At 41.6% G+C, this 18,897-nt stretch overlaps 1 protein-coding gene and 1 pseudogene across 2 annotated transcripts in view; both read left to right on the forward strand.

The window, feature by feature from the left end:
* nrg2b (neuregulin 2b) overlaps positions 1 to 10,031 on the forward strand; it is an 89,335-nt gene extending 79,304 nt beyond the window's left edge. For both annotated transcript variants that reach the window (XM_071204666.1, XM_034093176.2), the window contains exons 9-12: positions 1,030 to 1,157; positions 3,154 to 3,369; positions 6,691 to 6,874; positions 7,146 to 10,031. In XM_071204666.1, coding sequence (XP_071060767.1) covers positions 1,030 to 1,157; positions 3,154 to 3,369; positions 6,691 to 6,874; positions 7,146 to 7,622 — 1,005 coding nt within the window. In that variant the 3' untranslated portion in view covers positions 7,623 to 10,031. The remainder of the gene's footprint in view (positions 1 to 1,029; positions 1,158 to 3,153; positions 3,370 to 6,690; positions 6,875 to 7,145) is intronic.
* LOC117453454 (N-acetyllactosaminide beta-1,3-N-acetylglucosaminyltransferase 2-like) lies at positions 9,083 to 18,661 on the forward strand (annotated as a pseudogene).
* The last annotated feature ends 236 nt before the right edge of the window (positions 18,662 to 18,897 follow it).

Here is an 18,897-nt window from a genome sequence, read left to right on the forward strand (position 1 = left end):
TACAGAAAACGTTTGACCTCTGTCATTGCCAACAAAGGGTATATAACAAAGTATTGAGATGAACTTTTGTTATTGACCAAATACTTATTTTCCACCATAATTTGCAAATAAATTCTTTAAAAATGTGATTTTCTCTTTTTTTTTTTTCTCATTTTGTCTCTCATAGTTGAGGTATACCTAGGATGAAAATTACAGGCCTCTCTCGTCTTTTTAAGTGGGAGAAATTGCACAATTGGTGGTTGACTAAATACTTTTTTGCCCCACTGTATGTGTATGATTATTTTTTCTTAGGCTGGTTAGGATAAAGTTGGATGGATCCAGTTACCTAAGACACTTTGGCCCCTATGATTTTGTTCTAGCTTCTGGTAGCCAGCAATACATTTACAATTATCCATTCAGGACACATATAAGTCACATTTGTAATCTCCAGGCAGACTTCCCTTTCTTATTAAAGTGCTGCTGAAATCAATCCAGTTATGTCAGTGTTTTTAATTAAATTCCCCAAAGTTTTCCAGAATCTCCTCAGATATTCATTAATGCTTAAGAAGGAAAAAGAAGAAGAAGAAGACATTAGAACTGGATGTCAGGTTCACCTGAGCATGCAGAGCCTTGGTCGGTTAATGAAGTCACGGCTAGACTTTATTTAGCTTTGGTGCTTAAATTTGAACTCCACCAAGAACTTTTTCTTTTAGCCTCCAGAGCAGTTTTGCCTTCAAAAGAGCCTTTGTGTAAATACATACTGATCCAATGTAAACGAAGGGCAATATGGAGCTGACGGATGGTAAAGAGAGTGGAAAAACACCTACCATTCTCCTGAAGACATTATGTGTGCATGAGTCAGCATAACACCAACAATGAAAGAGAAGTGATGATGAGATCTGTGCAGGAGAATCCCCTTATCATTATATATCACTTTATAATATTGTATACATTAATACATGTAGGATTTGTTGGTAATCAGATAAATGATAACATAAGTAACAAGTAATTTAAATGAGTTCATTCAGTATTTGTGTGTTCGTATTGCAGTACATCTCCAAGAGCGTCCCAACGACAGAGTGTGTGATCAGCCACGGAGCTGAGGATGCAGGAAACTACGCAGGCAGCAGAATGTCAACCCGCTCCCACCACTCAACCACTGCCTCACACGCTTCCAGGTAGACCTGCCACACACACACATCCAGATATATATACACAGGCAATGATTGGAAAGCATTTCTTCCCAATTTTTCTTCCTATAGTTTTAGTTATTTCCCGTTTTTATAGAGATTATCTCTCCCGATTCCGTTTTTGAGCACTTTTAAAGCTAGATATGTGGATCATCCAGAGTAACAGTGCAATTGTTTCTGGAAAAACAATATTGAGCAAAATATCAATAATTATGTTTTTGGACATCTGCCTGGCAGCTAAGGATTCTAAAAACTATGGCAACATTGTTGAATAGGGAATGTCCAAAGATTTAAAACTTCTGCAAGGAAGAAGTTTTAAATCTTTGGACATTCCCTAATATATACTGAACTCAAAGGAGAAACATTTTGTGGATCACAGACCTGTACTTGGCAGATTGTATGAAATATATATTTTTTAAAAGCTGAATTACAAAATGAGTCACCACTAGAGGGCAAAACATCTCCTCTCAATGCAGTGAGCTCTATATATATATATATATATATATATATGTCAGGCTAACATGTCCTTTTACTCACACAAGAGTCTAACATTGTCTGACACTATCACCTTTGGCCCGCCAAATCCTGAAAAAACATAGGTCTGTCTTTGCCTTGTAGATGCTCGGACTGTTGTCACCAGCAACTTGTTTAGTTTGTGTTGTCTCTACTTCATGCTGGACAAATAGTTTACAATCCAGAAATTCTTCTGAGAGTTAAAAAGTCTGGGGCTGAGGTCAGGGTAAGGCCAATAATTGATTGGGTGTTCCTGCTGTTCTGTCTGGAACACTAGTGTACTGCATAGTATGACTTTTGCATACATTACATTTCATCTTAAAATAATGCTTTGGACATCTGCCTGGCAGCTAAGGATTCTAAAAACGTTGGCAACATTGTTGAATAGCTGCGTTGAATCTGACCACATATATTGATTGAAATAACTCATTATTATGCAGTTGATTCAATGTGTTTAGGGCATCCCAACCTTTTGTGTCCCTTGTACCCCTTGAGCTGGTAGCCATTCTAAAAGTACCCCCTCACTCATCTGTGATAATTTCGACTACATTTCTTTGTTAAACCCTTATCGTGTTTAACTGCTCCTAAATGAAAATCACTTGTATAACTCAATTTAATTTAATACAAATGCATTTCAACTTGACATTTACACTTGTTGTCAGGTAAAGAAATTATGTTAAGACACACTACTTATTTAGGAAGCCAATAATGTCTTTTTTTAGGAGAAGACCCCTCCCCTCTGAACAGTCACTTTTATCCGTCATATTTGAAAACAAACATTGTTATTTTCTGTATTCATGTAAGACAAAAGTAATTTACTTATTTGGCGATGACTCACGCTATTTTTAGAACGCACCCTGTGGGCGACCAGGCACCTGCGTACCCCCTGCGATCCCCTCAAGTACCCCTAGGGGTCCCTGTACCCCCGGTTGAGAACCACTGGAGTACAGGTCTAGAGTACAGTCAAAACAACACTTTTTTGTCACCTGAAGAGAAAGTGAAAGACTCCAGATGTGAGTTTTCTGAGTTATGGAAAACTTCATATTCATTTTTGTTCCCAATTTGATAAATGCTACACATTGAGTAACTCCTATCATTTATTAAAAATAAAACAAAAACTCATTGTGTCAGTTAGTATTGCAGTAATGGCATAGGCCAACGTAACTCTGTGTTTTCACTTTCCTGTTCGTAGAAAATTGTTTTGTATGGCTACAGCCTTGAATGCCTAGGCCAGGCAACGCCACTACAATCATTTAAGTTGAACTGATGGCTATTGTTTCTCAATGGGATCAGCAGTAATAAGAGCCCTGTAATGTATATTTGTAATTAAAATCATCACTTTCTGGTTCTTCCATATAAAATGCATTTGAACAGTTTTGCAGTATAGTATAATTTACCTTCTCTTTATCCTACTTTCCCTCACTGCTGTTGTAACCTTTTAAACTTGTTATGCTCACACCCACACCTGCAGACACGAGGAGCAGACGTGGAGCATGGAGCGAACAGAGAGTATGAACTCAGACTGCCAGTCAGGAGGGCTGTCCAGCTCTGTGGGAACCAGTAAGTGCAGCAGCCCGGCATGCATGGCGAGGAGGGCCACCCACTGGGGCTGCGGGGATATGTCCGGGCCAGGAATGCAGTACGGGGATTCCTACGATTCTCTAAGAGACTCGCCTCACAGCGACAGGTAGGGAAGGTGCTAATGTGTGAGTGTATGTTTGTATTACTGACATTGTGGGGACATACCATTCTTTTGGGGACACCATGTGAGTCCCCGTGTACATCATTACGTTTTATGGCGAAAACTTACTTTTAGATTAGGGCAAGATTAAGTTTAGGTTAAGATAGGGGACTACAAATACCAAAAGGCATTTAAAAAGAGTGTTCAAACTAAGAAAGAGGAAAAGCAGCAGTTAAAGTTTGGTGTCCTCTGAAGGAATGGAAACGTGAATGTGTGTATGTGTGCCTGTGAGAGTGTCTAGTTTAATTCTTTAAGTCTTTCATGTTCATGACTTCAACACTTGACATTGAATTTTTCACACTAGCCTTGTTATTCTTTGGCGCCCCCCAGTGGTTGTCATGAATATTTCAATGTCAAGGACTTCATCGCCCAGAAACTGAACTGTATACTGTGATCGTAAAAGAGTGTTGTTGAGGTAGTGAAGGTAAGGAAAAATACAATGAATTAAGAGGCGCTCGGTTATTTAAACAATATTATCATGTGTGTATTACGAACATGAAATCTATAGTTCATTTTTTAAATAATGCGATTATTGTAACTACGCTTATATGCGACACACTACTTACAATAGTACAGTTTATTAATATTGAAAACATATATTCTATATATTTTGACCATAGATAAACTCTGTGTTAAAGATCCCATGGTCATGGCCATTTCTACTGATCATAATTCCATTGTTGAGGTCTACTAGAATAGATTTATATTGTGCAATTTTCCAAACTCACATTGTTTTCTCATACAGCATCTCTGTATAGTATGTGTATTCACTCTCTGTCCTAAACGGCTTGTTGGAGCTCCTGCCCCCCCCCCCCCCCCCCCCTGTGAGCCCATTGTGCTCTGATTGGTCAGCTCGCCCACTCTGTTCTGATGAGTCCACCACCGTTACAGCGGAACACGCCTAGACTACTGCAACTCCCTCCTGGCTGGTCTACCTGCATGTGCCATCCGACCTCTGCAGCTCATCCAGAATGCAGCGGCTCGTCTGGTCTTCAACCTTCCTACATTTTCCCACACCACTCCGCTCCTCCGCTCCCTCCACTGGCTTCCGGTAACTGCTAGAATTCACTTCAAGACACTGGTACTTGCGTACCATGCTGCGAATGGATCTGGCCCTTCCTACATCCAGGACATGGTTAAACCGTACACCCCAGCACGTGCTCTACGCTCTGCATCAGCCAAACGACTCGCTGCACCCTCGCTGCGAGGGGGACCCAAGTTCCCATCAGCAAAAACACGTGGGTTTGCTATCCTGGCTCCTAAATGGTGGAATGAGCTCCCCATTGACATCAGGACGGCAGAAAGCTTACACACCTTCCGGCGCAGACTGAAAACTCATCTCTTTCGACTCCACTTCGAGCGATAGAATTACTAACAAAGAACTGCTAACAGAGCACTTATATACTAATAAAGGACTGGCTTATCTAAAGCCAGTTGAGTAGCACTTGAAATACTTGGCTCTATGAAACCTGATGTACTTATATGATTCTGTTTTCTTCAAGGTTGTGTCTTCCTGGTCGAATGTACTTATTGTAAGTCGCTTTGGATAAAAGCGTCAGCTAAATGCAATGTAATGTAACATCAGTGATTATGTGTTACAATGGCGTTAGCAACCAGAAAATGACACCAGTAATGACAAACAGATGAGAATGCTGCGTGGGGTCTGGGTGCTGTGTTGGTGGGACGTTGCGCGGCTCGCTGCTGCGAGGAGCGGACAGTGTGAGCTGGGTTAATTTCCTGCTTGTTGTGTGGGGTCTGCGAGATAGGGAGACATCGCGAATGGACGCGGGAAGGAGGGGATGCTGAGGGGGCTGCAGCACCCCCATCTGCGAGGCTCCACTAGCACCCGCATCCCCTTAAACACCTGTGTAAGCGCGCCACAATTTTGACGCTGCGAGGCTCCACTAGCAAAACATTTAAACATTGAACTCATCACAAAAAGTTTTTATTGAGGATCTCAACTAACTGCAAAAAATATAAAACTGCAATATGACCTTGTTTGCGATGTGTTTATTGTTAAAAAGTAATAATTGGAGCAAGTTGACATTGAAATGTCTAATACAACACATTCTCACTCCCAACTCGGCCTATGTTGACGTTATGTCAGGGTCTCTGTCGTCACTTTCCAACACAAGGGGGGCCCTTTAGCGTCGAGTTTCAACTATCAGGGAGTCCCATTGACTTGCTTAGAGCTCCCTGAACGTTGGTAATCGACGAGTTGGGATCGCGGCGAAATGCTCTCCGCAGATCCATTCTCACAGCGTTTATCAACCTTTTTCTTACTCAATATCAAGCTAAACTTATTGTTTGTACTTCTTTATTTTAATTGAATAATGTAGGACATTTGTTACCGTCAGTTATGGGGAGAGTAGGGGCTCAGAATACTGAAATCTGTATTGTTTCATCGTTTTTTCCTTCTAATTTTGTATTCTTTTCTAAACCACACACTGTTATTTACTCAACAATAACACACAATTATCCTTGTGTTTATTTATTTGTTTGATTAATAAACACAAGTTGGAGTCCGTCAGGACCGAGGGTCGGAGCAGTTTATATTAGTTGCTTTAGAGAATTTTACACCCGGAAGTAAGTATTCTCTCCGCTTCGCTTGACAAACTCCCGTGATAGTCCTCAAGCTCTGTGATTGGATGTTTAAAAACGTGTATTACAGTTGGATTATTTGGGATCTCTTCTGGGGGGAAAGTCCTGCAGGTCAGATGGACTGGAAACACTTAATAGCATGTATATGTTGGTGTTTGTCTGTGTATGTGTGTTAGCACTGTGAATGACTGGTGACCTGTCTAGGGTGTACAACTTCCTCTTGCCCAGTGCATGCTGGGTAGTCTCCTGCCCTCTGGCCCTGAAGAAGAGAAGTGGTTTAGAAAACAGATGGATGAACCTCTCTGACAGAATGATTGATACTGACGGCCCGCTGCTATCAGTCCATGCCACAAAGTGTGTCTGCATCCTATATCCGAATTGTGTACCCTAGAAATGCGACTATTAAGGATATTATCACGGGTTCACGTTTATTGGGATAATTGTGAATATCCTCAAAAAGCTGTCGATCTTACTATCATTGCAAAGTAGAAAAAAGAAGAGACTTAATTATTAAAACACCCAAAATATTAGGTAAGAAAAAACACACTTTAATCTATTTGTCTATCTCTCGGCTAATTGCTAGTTTGAGTAGACCTTGTCACAGCAGTAGCAAAACAAGATGTGACTTAGACACAGCAATAATGTTCTCTTATCTTTCCTGTCCAGGTATGTGTCGGCGCTGACCACGCCAGCACGTCTGTCTCCGGTGGAGTTCCACTATCCCCCGTTGCCGCCCCAGGTGCCCACCTTCCAGATCACCTCGCCCAACACAGGCCACGCCCTCTCGCTCCCCCCCGCCGCTGCAGCCTACCACAGAGAGGACGACCAGCCGCTGCTACGATGCCCAGATGTACGTATAGGCACAGAGGAGTAAACCAGTCAGGCTTTAGATACTTGCTAGTATTGATGTAAATTAAGTACATTTACTTTAGTACTGTACAATTTTAAGGAACTTTATTCTTCTACTTCAAAATATTTAATAATACTTCTTAGGTAAGGTAGTGGAATGCAGGACGTTTAAGAGTATTTATACACTATCTTCCACCACCCCCTTGTTAGTAGGATGATAGGAAGATATTTAACTTAAGCAGTTTCTATAATTGATCTGTTTTCTGTTTCAGGATGGAAGTTTATACAGGCAGCCCCGGCGTCCGAGGCGACCTTACCTGACGGAGAGCACAGGAAGTCTACCGTCGAGCCCCTATCGACTCCCTGACGAGGAGGCCTACGAGACCACGCAGGAGTACGCCTCTTCGCGAGAACCCATCCGCAGCCGGCGCCGCCCGCGACGTAACCGCCTCAACGGACACATCTCGCAGCGTTCCACAGGCCTACGGGACTATAGCTCGCAGAGCTTCAGCCAGTCAGAGGAGGAGGAGGAAGAAGAGGAGGAGGAGGACACTCACGGGGAGAGCACACCTTTCCTTAGTATGCAGAACATGAACATGGACCCACCCTTAACCGTGCCGGGTTACCGCTCGTCCTCTGGTGCGGACACACGGACTCACCGCGGGCTGAGTCGGCCGGGGACGCGCAGCAACGGGCAGAGCCGCGGCGCCCAGTCGCACCGCTCCAAGGCTGACAACATGCCCCTTTAAGACTCAACCCCCCCCCTGCCACCACCCACCCCTCCACCTCACACACTCCCCCTCCTCCTACACACAACCAGTGGACTAGAGACCTGCACCTAGGAGAAATATTTTTATTTTGTATAACAGACAGATATTCTAAACAAATGAAATATTTATTTTCATTTCAGCAAAAATTGTCTACTAGCTAACAGCAAAGACTTTTTTTATAACGGGGGGGAAATATTTATATGTAAAGTTTTTTGATTTACAGCATTATGAGAGATGAAAAAATAAGAGAATTACGTGCCAATTTTTTCACAAGTTAGATAAATAGAATAATATTGTGGTGCCTTTTGCTGTATGCTGAAGTCGGAGGTCCCATTGAGTTTTTGTAGCCTTTCTTATAAAGACTCCTCGTTTTTTATAGAGACCAACCCTCTTCCTCTTCCTTTTGCTTTGGTTTTTTCTCTGATTTGGGATCTTCCTCTTTTTTGAACTGTGATCTGATTATGTCATCATGCAATATTGATTCCTCCTGTGTTAAAGGTGTCTGTTTACATGAGTATGATCCACGCGATGCGCTCGTTCCACAGGGACATTAGTCACTGACGCAACCGGAAGTGAAGGGTAGTTTTTTCTCGGATGAATCCCATCAGCCATTCATGTTCTTGTTCGCTGCCTGTCAGTCATTTGTTGTTATTTCTGTGAAAACAAGAGTGTTAGGGAGTTGTTGAGGGGAAGTAATTTCAGATTCCTGTGTAGGTGTTCAGGGTGCTGCCATGACATTGGTGGTGGATGATGTGCGTGTGTGTTTGTGTGCCTGTATGTACATGAAGCCTCATTTGGTTGACGCCTCACCTTGGAAAGTGTTTGCTCCTGTCACCAATCCTCACGCTGCCAGAAGCTCCATTGCACTGTAAGACCCTCCCTCCGTGAGCAGCCATTGGCCAGGGAGCTGCCGATCCAAACCTAACCAATCCAGTTGTAATCCAGCCTGACTCTGGCCTCCCATGGACTGCCCAGCCCGCCCGTTTCCTATGCCAGCAGCTTAGAGCCGCACTGTGTCTCAGGACTTCCCCATCACATCACCGCCAAGAGACTCAAAGCAGAGAGCGCACGTCCATCCCAGTCACAGTTCAGTCCGCAGGCCAGATCCACATCCCCTCACTCTACTTCCTGTCCGTCCGTCCGTCAGGTTTGTTGCGTTCACTCGTGGCCACGATTAAAGGAGCGTAGGATTAAAAAAATAATAACTCTTGGAATCAGAAGGGAGATTCAGTTTTTTACTTTGTGTGTGTGTGTGTGTGTAAGTGGGCATGTGTGTTGCTGATGATGAAAAAAGATGCAGAGAACTCATCTGTTCACTATGTTGGGGCATAGCTAGGAATTATGGGCCCCTTGAGAGGAGGATATTGCTCTGGGTCCCCTTTTTTTGTTTTACTGATACAAAGCTACTACTTTTCGAGCTCTCTCTAGCTGTGGGCGCCATGGAATCGCCTCCACCTTTCACCCCCTATAGCGACGGCACTGCTCCGACGGGAAAAAGTGGGTAGAGAGCGAGTTTTTTTCTGAGACCGATTTTACTTTTTGTTTAGCTCACAGCCAAACGGTGGTATATGATAATACTGATTTCTGCATTTTGCATTCCTATATCTTTTATTGATTGAACTTCTTTTGCTTGGTCATATTGACTGAATGATCTGTTATTTGTCTCTCTCTGTCTGTCCCCCCTCCACCTCGCATCGCCAGTCGCCTCTCCACGTCTTTCTCACCCGCCTTACAGACCTTCAGAAGCAACTAGCAGATGAGTTTAGGCCCCATGCTGAACAGCACAGTAACAGTAGGCTGATGACATCAGAATCTCCACCTCCGGGTTTAGACATCCTTTCAAGCTCACTAAGGATAGTGAAACTGTGTCAGATACAATACGTGTCCCTATTAGAGTTCATTTCCAATTTATTTTGTTGTTTTCTTTCTTCACACAGGAGATGCATGGATCACAGATAATGAAATTATCTTAAAAATGGCGACCAACCCCTCAGGGGAAATCATGCTAGACATTTAAAAAATAACATTATTTGGGTTCACGACCCAAAGTTCTGGCTAGTTTTGTCTTACTATCACTGTAATCAATCTGGGATTTGCAATGTGGAAATAGTGCAAGTGAGGGTAGTGTGCTTCTAGAGCTAGTTGAATTGTTAACACCCCCCCCACCCTCTTTCTCCTCCCCCTGTACTCCCCCCTTTGCCCCCTTTACATGCACACATACATACCACACACCAGACACGGCTCACACATTATGAAGCACACACTGAGACATGCACACACACACACGCACGCACACACACACACACACACAAAGCCTTTACCATGTTTGTGTTTGTCAAGAAGTTTGCCTTTGTCTTTTTTACCTCCCGACTCCCTCTCTCCTCCCTCCTCTCTCCCCCCCCCCCCCCCCCCAAACCCCTCTCCTATCACCCCGACCCCTCTGCATGTCCTAGTGGTACTGGTAGTTGGGTGCATGGAAAAAGCAGCAAGCAAATCGTTTTTCCACTCGGTGAAAAAAATAAAAATGTGTCTCCATTTTAACATTCAGCAATAAATCCCCTTTCTCTTCATGTCCATCATTTCTTGGAATATGCTAGAAGATTTTTTGCAAGTTTTATCAAAAACATACTACTTGTAAAAGAAGAAAAATCCAAAACCACCCCTTCATATGAAAAATAAAACTTTATTCCTACCATTTTGGAACAGTCCTGTCATCTTTGTAACTAAAAACAACTGAAATGTGTTGTTTTTAATTTACAGTGGTTTAGAATCTGCTCTGTTTTATAAAGAAGGAATAAAGGCAAGAAGCCAGTGCACCAAGTGTGGGGTTGCAATGATATGACCAACAGATGGCAGCGATCACCTCCTCTTTCATTTAACGTGCCATCAACTGGAACCTTCTGTAAGATAGAAACAAAAAAACGAAATGTAGATGAAATCCAATCGATTGTTTTACTTTTGTGAATACTATCAGACTGTCCAGTCTTACTTGTTTATCAGCATTTTAGCATCACCCATGCCTTTCCTATTAAAATGTGTTAAATTGTCCAAAAATGAGATTATAAATAGTCAGGTTTTAGTGAAAATGCATGTGATTAGGAAGTGAGATTTGTATTTTATTGTTTTAGTATGTTTACACATGGCCCAAATTTGATCACAGTTCATCAAGACTTTTCTTTGCTTTACCTAATTCTCATTTCATAAAGTTCATATAGAATTCAAGGTAAGACATGATCAGTTATTGAAAAAAAAGGTAATTTCTAGGGTGAGGAACTAAGAACAAATGGATAATGTGTTTTTGCAAAAAGACGTGCAAAGGTATTAACAGACGTGATAACAGTGGTAACATTTGTATAGCTTCTCACACACAATCTGATGGTCATCTTTCAACCAGAAGGTCGGGTTCGATCCCAGCCCCTTCAGTCACATGTGGATGTATCCTTTGGCAAGATACTTAACTGAGTGGCTCCTGGTGGCATGGTCAACAATATCTGAATGTGTGTGAGTGTTAGCTTCCTTGAGCAACTCGCACCTTGCTCTGTATGAAAAGACTGTGAATGATGACTTGTAAATGTAAAGTGCTTTGAAGGGTCGTAAAGACTGGATGAAGCGCTGTATAAGGACAGTCCATTACGATTTACAATTTCATCAAGACTTTTCTTTTCTTTTTTAAATCCACAGTTTAGAAAGTTCTCTTCTAGAATTCAAGGTAACACATGATGATGTATTGAATAAAAAAAGTTAATTTCTAGGGTGAAGTACTCCTTTCAGAGCCACCATTTTAGACCAATGAATACAATTGTTTATTTTTCTTAAATGACATGCAAATGTATGTGACATATTAGATTATTAAAGCTACTCTCACACTAGCTATTGACAGATCTGATGAGCACAGTGAGACTCAGCCGTGTTCTTCTTCTGTATCTCTAAATCTCGTCTGCAACCATAACAGCGTGCGCCATATCGTACTCCAGTCACATTATGTAACATTTTAAATGTATTCTAGGGCATTTTCAACCTACATGTTGACTGGAGATCGTGAAAAGATGAATGACCCCGCCCAGATGAACCAGGGATGTACTGTATATCGTATTAAAAACAATGGTGCACAGTGTAGTACTGCATCGCTCACACGTTTGGTACCAATAAGAGCACTGGTGTAAAAAACAGAGGAACACATATTTGAACACATATTTGGTTGCTTGCCAAATTACTTCACTCAACACCTGAACTAACGTCATCAACCCAAACTCAACTTGTGTAAACACACACACACACACACACACACACACACACACACACACACACACACACACACACACACACACACACACACACACACACCGATAATTGACAGTCGATACACTAAGTAAACCAGTTTAAAGTAAAGATTTTGATATTACTCAGCAACAAAGACACTTGATGAATCTTGCCCTGCTAATCCCTCTATTGTTATTCTGCCTTTTCTGACCTGTCTGCCACAAGCTATTTACTGTATACAAATACTCACAGCAGGTTTTCTGTGCTTTTTAAGCTCACTGAGGGATTCATTGCTTCCCTAGAAGTGATGACACATAAGTTTCAGAATACCAGACATGCAGGCATTTAAGGCACTTGAATGCAGTAGTTGAGGAAGATGGAAGCCGATTTCCAAACCCCCCTTTCTACAGTGTAGCCCTCACCCTGCCCTCCTATGATGAGAGGGGCAGGGTGGTGGGTCCTCCCTCCCCTTCAAAGCCTGATAGGGATGTGTGTGTACAAAACGCTGCAAACTGATATCTGCTGGGTCCGGGCTCAAGGGTGTATGGCACTCTCAACTCTTTCCAGGACATGCCGGGGGCCCTGCCTGCCAGTAGCTTTGCCGATATCTGTGTTGATAGGTAATAGATTAAGAGTGGTGAATCATCTTAGATACAGGAAGTGCTCAAGCGTTTGTGTGAGTTTATCTAATTTAGCAGGGATTCCATGTCAGCCACAGCTTGTTACAAAAATCCTGACTGATAGTGTGTTTAACGAACTTAAACTAGCTTTATTAAATGTCAGGTCTTTGGCAGGAAAAACATTTTTAATCAATGATTTTATCACTGAGCACAATCTTGATTTTATGTTTTTAACAGAAACTTGGATTGAACAAAATAACAGTGCAGCTGTTCTTATCGAATCAACCCCTCCCAACTTTAGTTTTATGAGTCAGGAAAGAATGCATAAGAAAGGGGGTGGAGTTGCTATTCTGTTCAATGATTCCCTTCAATGCAGGAAGACATCTTATGGGAACTTTGCTTCTTTTGAATATGTGGCCCTTCAGCTGAAATGCTCCTCTCGAGCTCTGTTCCTAAATATCTATAGACCACCCAAATACTGTGCAAGCTTTTTTGATGATTTTACCGAACTGCTGTCTATAGTGTGTATTGACTTTGACTGTCTAGTCATTGTTAGTGATTTTAACATCCATGTTGACAACCCCCAGGACAGAGGGGCAACATAACTGTTTTGTGTTCTTGATAGCTGGACTGACTCAGCATGTGACGGAGCCCACGCACAATAAGGGGCACACTCTGGACTTAATTATCTCAAAGGGTCTGAATATCTCTATGGTTGTGGTGACTGATGTTGCACTGTCTGACCATTCCTGTGTTTTCTTTGAGAGCTCTATTTCTGTTCCCAAAAATGTTCAAAAAGAGATAACCACAAAGCGATATTTAACTGAAAATACTAGGGAAATGTTTACTCAGAATTTTTCTTCCACACTTGCCCCTGCTAACATCTCAGTAAATGAGCTAGTAGATCATTTTAATTCAAAAATTACAAATGTTATAGATGCCATTGCTCCAACTAAGGTAAAGGAAGTGTCTGGCAAGAAAATATCTCCATGGAGAAAGGCCATGACCGTGAAAACAGAAAAAAGAGAATGTCGAAAAGCTGAACGCAGGTGGCGAAAAACAAATCTCCAGGTTCACTTTGAAATCTATAAAGAGAGATTTGGCCTTTATAATTTGGAATTGAAAAACGCACGACAATCGTTCTTCTCTGACATCATTACCAAAAACGAAAAACAACGCACGTGCCTTGTTTGCTACCGTCGACAGACTAACTAACCCCCCAGTGTCAGTAGCCTCTGAATTTCTATCCACCAGGGCGTGCAATGATTTTGCCTCCTTCTTCACTGACAAAATTCAGAAAATCAGACAAGCAGTCAGTGCCTCTGCATCAGGTACAGCAAATGTGTTGTCTCTGTGTCCACTTAACATCAATTCAAACACCATGACACAATTCCATCAGATTAATGATAAAAACCTAGAGGACATTATACAACTTATGAAGTCCTCCACTTGCTGCCTTGATATTATTCCAACAGGATTTTTCAAAGATGTTTTGCCTTGCATGGCCTCAGATCTACTTCATATAGTAAACAAATCTCTTCACTCAGGTGTTTGTCCACAGGCCCTCAAAACTGCAGTCATTAAACCGCTCTTAAAAAAGAATAATCTAGATGCTTCAGTAATGAACAATTACAGGCCCATATCAAACCTCCCATTTCTAGGTAAAATCGTTGAAAAAGTTGTTTTTTAACAGTTGAGTAATTTCTTGCATTTAAATAACTGTTTTGATGTGTTCCAGTCAGGCTTTCGTCCAAACCACAGCACTGAGACTGCTCTTGTAAAGGTATTTAATGACATCCACTTAAACGCAGACAGTGGCAGAACTTCAGTGTTAGTATTATTTGATCTCAGTGCTGCGTTTGACACTGTTGACCACAGCATATTACTAGACCGACTGGAAAACTGGGTGGGACTTTCGGAAACAGTTCTAAATTGGTTTGAATCCTTCTTAAAGGACAGAAACAACTTTGTTTCTATAGGTAAATACACATCTGAGTTGACAAATATGACATGTGGGGTACCTCAAGGCTCCATCTTGGGGCCTCTTCTCTTTAACGTCTACATGCTACCACTGGCTCAGATAATGAAAAACAACAAAATAAGTTACCATAGCTATGCAGATGACACACACATTTACGTAACAATTTCACCAGGAGACTATGCTCCAATTTAAACACTGAGTAAGTGCATTGAACAAATCAATGACTGGATGTGTCAGAACTTTCTCCAATTAAACAAAGATAAAACTGAGTTAATGGTTTTTGGAGCCAAGGCAGAACGTATAAAAGTTAACGCTGAGCTTCAGTCTGCAATGTTCAAAACAACAGATAAAGCCAGAAATCTAGGTGTAGTCATGGACTCTGACCTGAGTTTCAACAGTCACATTAAAACAGTTACTAAATCAGCCTACTATCACCTAAAGAATATATCTAGGATTAAAAGACTAATGTCACAGCAGGATTTGGAAAACTAGTCCATGCTTTTATCTTCAGTAGACTCGACTACTGCAATGGTGTCTTCACAGGTCTCACTAAAAAATCTATTAGAAAGCTGCAGCTGATTCAGAACGCCGCTGCTCGAGTCCTCACTAACACTAAGAAAGTGGATCACATCACTCCTGTTCTGAAGTCTTTACACTGGCTTCCTGTGTGTCAAAGAATAGATTTCAAAATACTGCTGCTGGTTTATAAAGCACTGAATGGTTTAGGTCCAAAATACATTTCTGACCAAGATGAAATTAAACTAAGCAATTTTTAGTACATTTATTGAAATCGGGGCGACAGCAGCAAAAAACAAAAGTGTATTTGTTTTACAATTTACTTCTACGTATTGATTTGCCATTTCCACTCATCACCTGTGCATCATTCCTGTTTGCTCACTTTGTCAATGGGTGTATCCCTGCCTCAGGCGCACACCTTACCTGTTGGTGTCTTCTTGGTAGTAGGCATTTGCAGAATTACGTTCCTTTTGTGAGGTACAGCAGTCTAATGTATGGGCTGGACAGATGACCTTACTGATGACAGAAATCAGAAAAGAGAAATAATGTTGACTCAACATTAGAGAAACTTCCATCTTGTGAGAGAAGAAGTCAATCTTGATTTTATTTCTTAAAAATAAAGGGCATATCGGATTTCTAACATGGACTACCTGCTTTGATTTTCTAAAAAAGACAAGTATTCAGTGAATGTTGGAGTCTTCACCTAAGGCAGGCAAGCAAATAAAACAGCTGACTCATTTATATTAACCCTTATGTTGTGTTCGGGTCTCCCATGACCCGTTTCAAGTTAAAATGATATAATAAACGCTCTAGTTTTTTTTATCGCAAACAAGGCTTCATGATATCCAACGCAACAACTATATAAACACTACAAAACAGATTTTGACAATTTTAGCCAAGTCTGAAGGTCTCTAAAAAAAAAAGTGTATAATTTGGTGTTCAGCAGAATTGTTTTGGGAGACTCGGGTCAAATTTGGCCCAATCAAGATTCATCTTTGACTTTAGACATTTCGTATGTCATTTTGGAGATAGTTTTTTTTCAACTTTCAATAGCCTTTATCTCCCTCATGGGTTTTTTTCTGTCCATGTACAACTCTGGGCTTCAATGTTTCATTAACTTAGGACTTAGTGTTCTTTTTATAAGGTCCATACTTGTACTTAGGGTTTCTGCTTGAACATGTTTACATGTTTTAATGTTGAAAAAACCCGAATTGTTTATTAGATATACTATGACCAAGTATACCTGTATTCACCCTCTGACCTAAAAGGATTGATTTTGGCAACTTGTATCCTAAAGCAAAGTCAAAAGCAAAAATAAATTCATCAGTGTGTGGAAATTCTCAGATAGGAGGCAAATATTTTAGTGACATGGGAAGGGGAGCCATATCTTAATGTCTTATTAAACGCCATGTTTTATCACAACAGACATGACAACAAAAAACGAACTTAGTTGTCTTAACTCACAGTCTGTCTCCAGATACCCAAATGTTTGTGCACAAGCCCACAAGTCCTTTCAATGTATTTTGATACTCAAAAACATGTATTTTTTACACAAATGTATTATTTATCCACTCGAACATTCTTTTTATATCTTTGCAGTTAAATGGCAAGGTGCTTCTGTCGCTGGCACAGAGTGCTGATCTGTGTGTGCACACCATTCATCTCCCTGGCACTGCTGTTATTCCTCATCATGGTCATGTTGTGCAAGGCCATGGAGTCAGGTATCCCAAATCCTCACTTTGTTTCCCTGGGAAATCTTAAGAATGAAGACCTCGCCCCACTGCCCAAAACGTTCTGGGTTACCAGCAGGGACGTGCACAGACATTTGGAGGGGCTATTGCTCTAAACTAGAAAAAGGGCCTCCCCCCACCCCGCCGAAATCGTAAGAACTTTTTATAAAAAATGAAAACCAGGGACATTTTTTGTTTTGCAGTCCATACCTCATTAACATATCTAATGTTAGTAACTATTAAAGACAAAATGCGGACAATTCTGTTTTAATGTAGTTTGACCGTTGTAACTGCTGTGCCTTAAATAAACTCACTAATTGATTAAACCAGTTTAATACGCATTATTCTTATTATTATCATTCTTTATGAGCGCAGTAACGGTAAGGTATCAAATTACTTATTTATTTAGTATTCCATAACTTAATAACAGAGATGGTCAAACTAAAGTAGAGACATGGCAGAAATCCTACAATGAAGCGGGGCAGTTAAGTGTTCTCCCGTAGGCCTATGTGAGAGAGGGCGATCAAGAAAAGAGAGAGAGGGTGAGGGAGTTTGTGGAGCAGATGAGAAGACACAGAAAGACAGAAGCACCATAACAAGTATATTTAGGTGTTTTTTTTGTAAATAACCGACGGTGTCAAGAGGAAGTAAAGTCCCCTGGTTTGTCCCCTATACTCTAACTGCTATGAGAGAACTCAAAATCAATTTAAGCATATTTAAAAACGGGGACATTTCCGGGGACAGATTGACCCGGGGATTTGCCACCAAAGCCAGGCAGGCATTTGGTATGATCACCATAGCCATATGAGGCTGGACCGGACTCTGAGGACTTTCCTTTGCTTTTCAGCTGTCAGATTGTAAACAAAGTCACGTGACTGGGGGCAGATGACTCTACAATACTAATTGTGGGCTTATCATGTTTCTTCGGCCACAACAGAAAAAAAAGACAATCGCTCTCTCCAGAGGGGCAGGCCAGCCAAAAAGTTCAAAAGGGCCGTTGCCCGGGCAACATTAGCCCGTACCTGTGCACGTCCCTGGTTACCAGCCTGCATGGTCAAGCCATATGGAACCGCCTCCAGCTGACCAACGATCGTCGATTCAACCCTATCCTCCACCCCAAAAAACTCACGAGGCGATTTGAAAATGGTAACTTTAATAAGGCCATACTGAAGAATGTTTACTCTGAAGTTACTGACTCAAACACAAACAAGCTACCACAGCAGATACAAGATGTTGTGAGCCATATGCAAAGGAGAGACTACCCTTTGCTCCTCCAGCCAGATGGAGTATGTGGAGGCGGGGCGCAGGATGAGAAGGAGCCCCCTCTTCTTCTTCTGGCCATTAAGTCAACAGAACTGAATTTTAAGAACTGATGTCATTCGACAGACATGGGGCCAGGGAGGATGGGTAGCTGGACGGAAGAGAAACAACAATGGTGGAGGGTACGTCCGCAGGGTCTTTTTGCTGGGCAAGGAAAATACTGAGGAGTTGGGTGTGGATCTATCTGAGATACTGCAGATGGAGAGTAAACTTCATGGAGACATTCTGCAGTGGGACTTTAGTGACACATTTGTCAACCTCACCTTGAAAGATGTGCTGTTCTGGAGCTGGTTCTCAAGCTCGTGCGGCCAGACTAGCTTTGTGTTTAAAGGGGACGACGATGTCTTTGTCAACACCCCAAATATGTTGAGCTACCTAAAAGGTGAGCTAAAGAAGCCACAAGCACACAAGTCAATGAAAGGCTTTATGGTTGGCAATGTCATAATTAGAGCTTTACCCAACCGAGTCAACAAGTCTAAGTACTATGTCCCAGAAAGCTTCTACAAGGGCCAGTATCCTTTATACGCAGGTGGTGGAGGGGTGGTGTACTCAGGCCTGATAGGAGGGACGAGAAGAAACACAACACTGTAAGCAAACCCCAAGTTACTTTAAAGATTCACTGAAGTTCAGCTGTCAGTCATACAGAGGTGACACTGTATTACGCTGTATTTATTGTCTGCAGGCATCCATGTTCTGGGGTTATATTTAATGATCTTAAACACTGTGAAAGTCCTGGGGTCCATCAACATAACAGACTGACCAAAAATACATAATTATTGTTTGAACATTCATTTCACATAAGAAATATAATATTCTTTATTATATAC

The sequence above is a fragment of the Pseudochaenichthys georgianus genome, chromosome 10, assembly GCF_902827115.2.
Source record: "Pseudochaenichthys georgianus chromosome 10, fPseGeo1.2, whole genome shotgun sequence".
NCBI classification, from domain to species: Eukaryota; Metazoa; Chordata; class Actinopteri; order Perciformes; family Channichthyidae; genus Pseudochaenichthys; species Pseudochaenichthys georgianus.